General features: G+C 31.4%; 1 protein-coding gene across 1 annotated transcript; it reads right to left on the bottom strand.

The window, feature by feature from the left end:
- Positions 1–815: 815 nt before the first annotated feature.
- LOC148763672 (uncharacterized) lies at positions 816–1,616 on the bottom strand (the record flags this gene model as incomplete). The annotated part of the gene is given in 3 exon segments (XM_088804602.1): positions 816–1,145; positions 1,388–1,537; positions 1,539–1,616. Coding segments are annotated over 3 exon segments (558 nt in total), but the record flags the coding sequence as incomplete, so codon positions are not given.
- Positions 1,617–2,206: the final 590 nt, after the last annotated feature.

Here is a 2,206-nt window from a genome sequence, read left to right as displayed (position 1 = left end):
AATAAGCTTTCTATCCTTGTAAATCTCAACAATTAGTTCACTATAGGAAAAGTGCAAAAAATTTTCACAATTTCCACTAGCGTTGCTTTGTCACTACCAAAAAACAAGTTTTTTTGATGAAATTTTTCTTTGGAAAAAGTTATAATTCCATTGGAAACGCCTTTGTCTGACATATTTCCAGTGAAAAATTCCATTGAAAATTCCATTGGTAAAAGCATCATCGAAAATACTTTCCATTGAAAATTCGTTGGAAATTTCTAACAAAAAAATCCATCGAAAAAGTACAGAATTTGTTAGGTGTATTGTATCAAATGCTTTGGAAATTTCCACTAGAATTGCTTTTCCAATGAAATTCTGTCAGAAATTTCTAATGGAATTTTCAGTTAGAGAAGCATTTCCAATGGAATTCTGTCAAAAATTTCCAACAAAATTTCCGTTGGAGATGCATTTCCAACAGAATTTTTTGTCAGTAATGCATTTACAACAGAAATTATCAAATAAAATTTTTGTAACAAATTATCAATTAACATCCACAATTCACATTCAAAATTTATAAGAAAAATACGCATTAAAATCTAAAATTCAAAATCAAGTTCGTGCAATTACAAATCGTCATAAATACATAATATCTAAAAATGTCAAACAAATATAATAATAAATCTAAACGTACTATTGTAAGCCATACTAAAAAATTATCCAAGTCTTATGTTTATCAAGTCCAACAATTGTAGGTAAGGATGCCAATGCAAATATCCCATTATGCTTTCAATTACTACTTGGATGCAACTTTGGTGGATTCCTGCTTCAATTCCTACTTAATGAAGTTGTCTTCTCCAGTCAAAAAGTTCCCAGTCGTGAGCAAAACTTGTGAAATACTGCTTTTGTTCCTTCACAGATTGATGCCTCCTGTGACAATACATGTCTTCCTCTGGCAATTGTAGCATGCCTCTAATAACATTGAGACCAAGGTTGCTCTTGAATTGACTTTCATCATCAATTACATGAACAAATCCTTTATTTAGACCAAACTCAACATGTAAGTATGGGAATTTTTTGAGAATCGAACCGTACAATCCCTTATCACTTGTGTCAATGAGCTTCTTTGCATTGTGCTCACTCCACTCATCTTCAGCTCCATCAATTGCCTAAGACAAATTTCTTTTAGAATCATACACAGATGATAAAGGCACTCCAACCATATCATAACATCAAAATGCATAATCTATTGTTACTCAGCTGAGTACATCTTAACGAGCCACTTTTGAGAAAAATCAAGTTCTTATGTCAAGAACAACAGAAGTTGTTGCTGCTTTTATCTCCACCACTAATTGTAGTGAAATACATTGACAAAGATGTCAATAGATAAAATAAATATAACAAACCTAGCCTTTTTAAAATACACAAGAGCTTGTTTTACAATTTCTTGTGGCATAGGAATGCAATCAATCAAACAATGGCGATGTTGTTGCACCCAAGCCATCAGCATATCCAAGAACACCAACTTCTTATCATCCTTAGCAAAGATCACAACTAAGCATTCTTTTGAAGTTATGAATTTCATCCCACATGCTATTGTCAATTGTTCTTGTGGCTGATTCATGTTGTGAAGGCAAAAAGGATTGTATTTCAAATTAAGACACATCATGAGGAAAGCTCAAGAAACAATGTAAGCTCAAATTAGGACTTCATAAACATGTTTTTATTATTTAAAATCCCTTCACCAAACTGCATTATTAGGATCAATTACATTGACTTTTATAAAAAAAATCAAAGAAAAACAATTTTGATGTGCAATTAGTAAATCAGAAAAAGAATACAAAATTAAAATGTGGTAAAAATAAGTAATATTCAACTGGTAGTGCATTGGCCTTTTGTTAATCTTGTTTGGAACTTTGCACCCTTAGCCATGTAGTGTACAAAAGAGATAGTAGTAGACAGGGGAAGGGAGGCCCTTTTTTTGCTTCAATCTCCACCATTACAATTATGAGTTATGTAAGGGTAGAAAGATAAATAAAACCATGTAGCAAAATTCATTTACCTCTTCAAACTCTTTCGTATATTTACAATGTAATAATTACATGTTATAGAATATTAAATTACTAGAGTTATCAACAATGAAAAATATATACATAATTGAAATATAGCAAAAAGCAACGTAGGTACCTTGTTCTAGTTTTACTTTGTCATTCTTGGGTAAGGACAAATG

The sequence above is a fragment of the Theobroma cacao genome, chromosome 3 (assembly GCF_053813885.1).
Source record: "Theobroma cacao isolate CCN51 chromosome 3, ASM5381388v1, whole genome shotgun sequence".
NCBI lineage: Eukaryota > Viridiplantae > Streptophyta > Magnoliopsida > Malvales > Malvaceae > Theobroma > Theobroma cacao.
The sequence above is the reverse complement of the archived record's forward strand: the minus strand, read 5'-3'. Positions and strand labels throughout refer to the sequence as shown.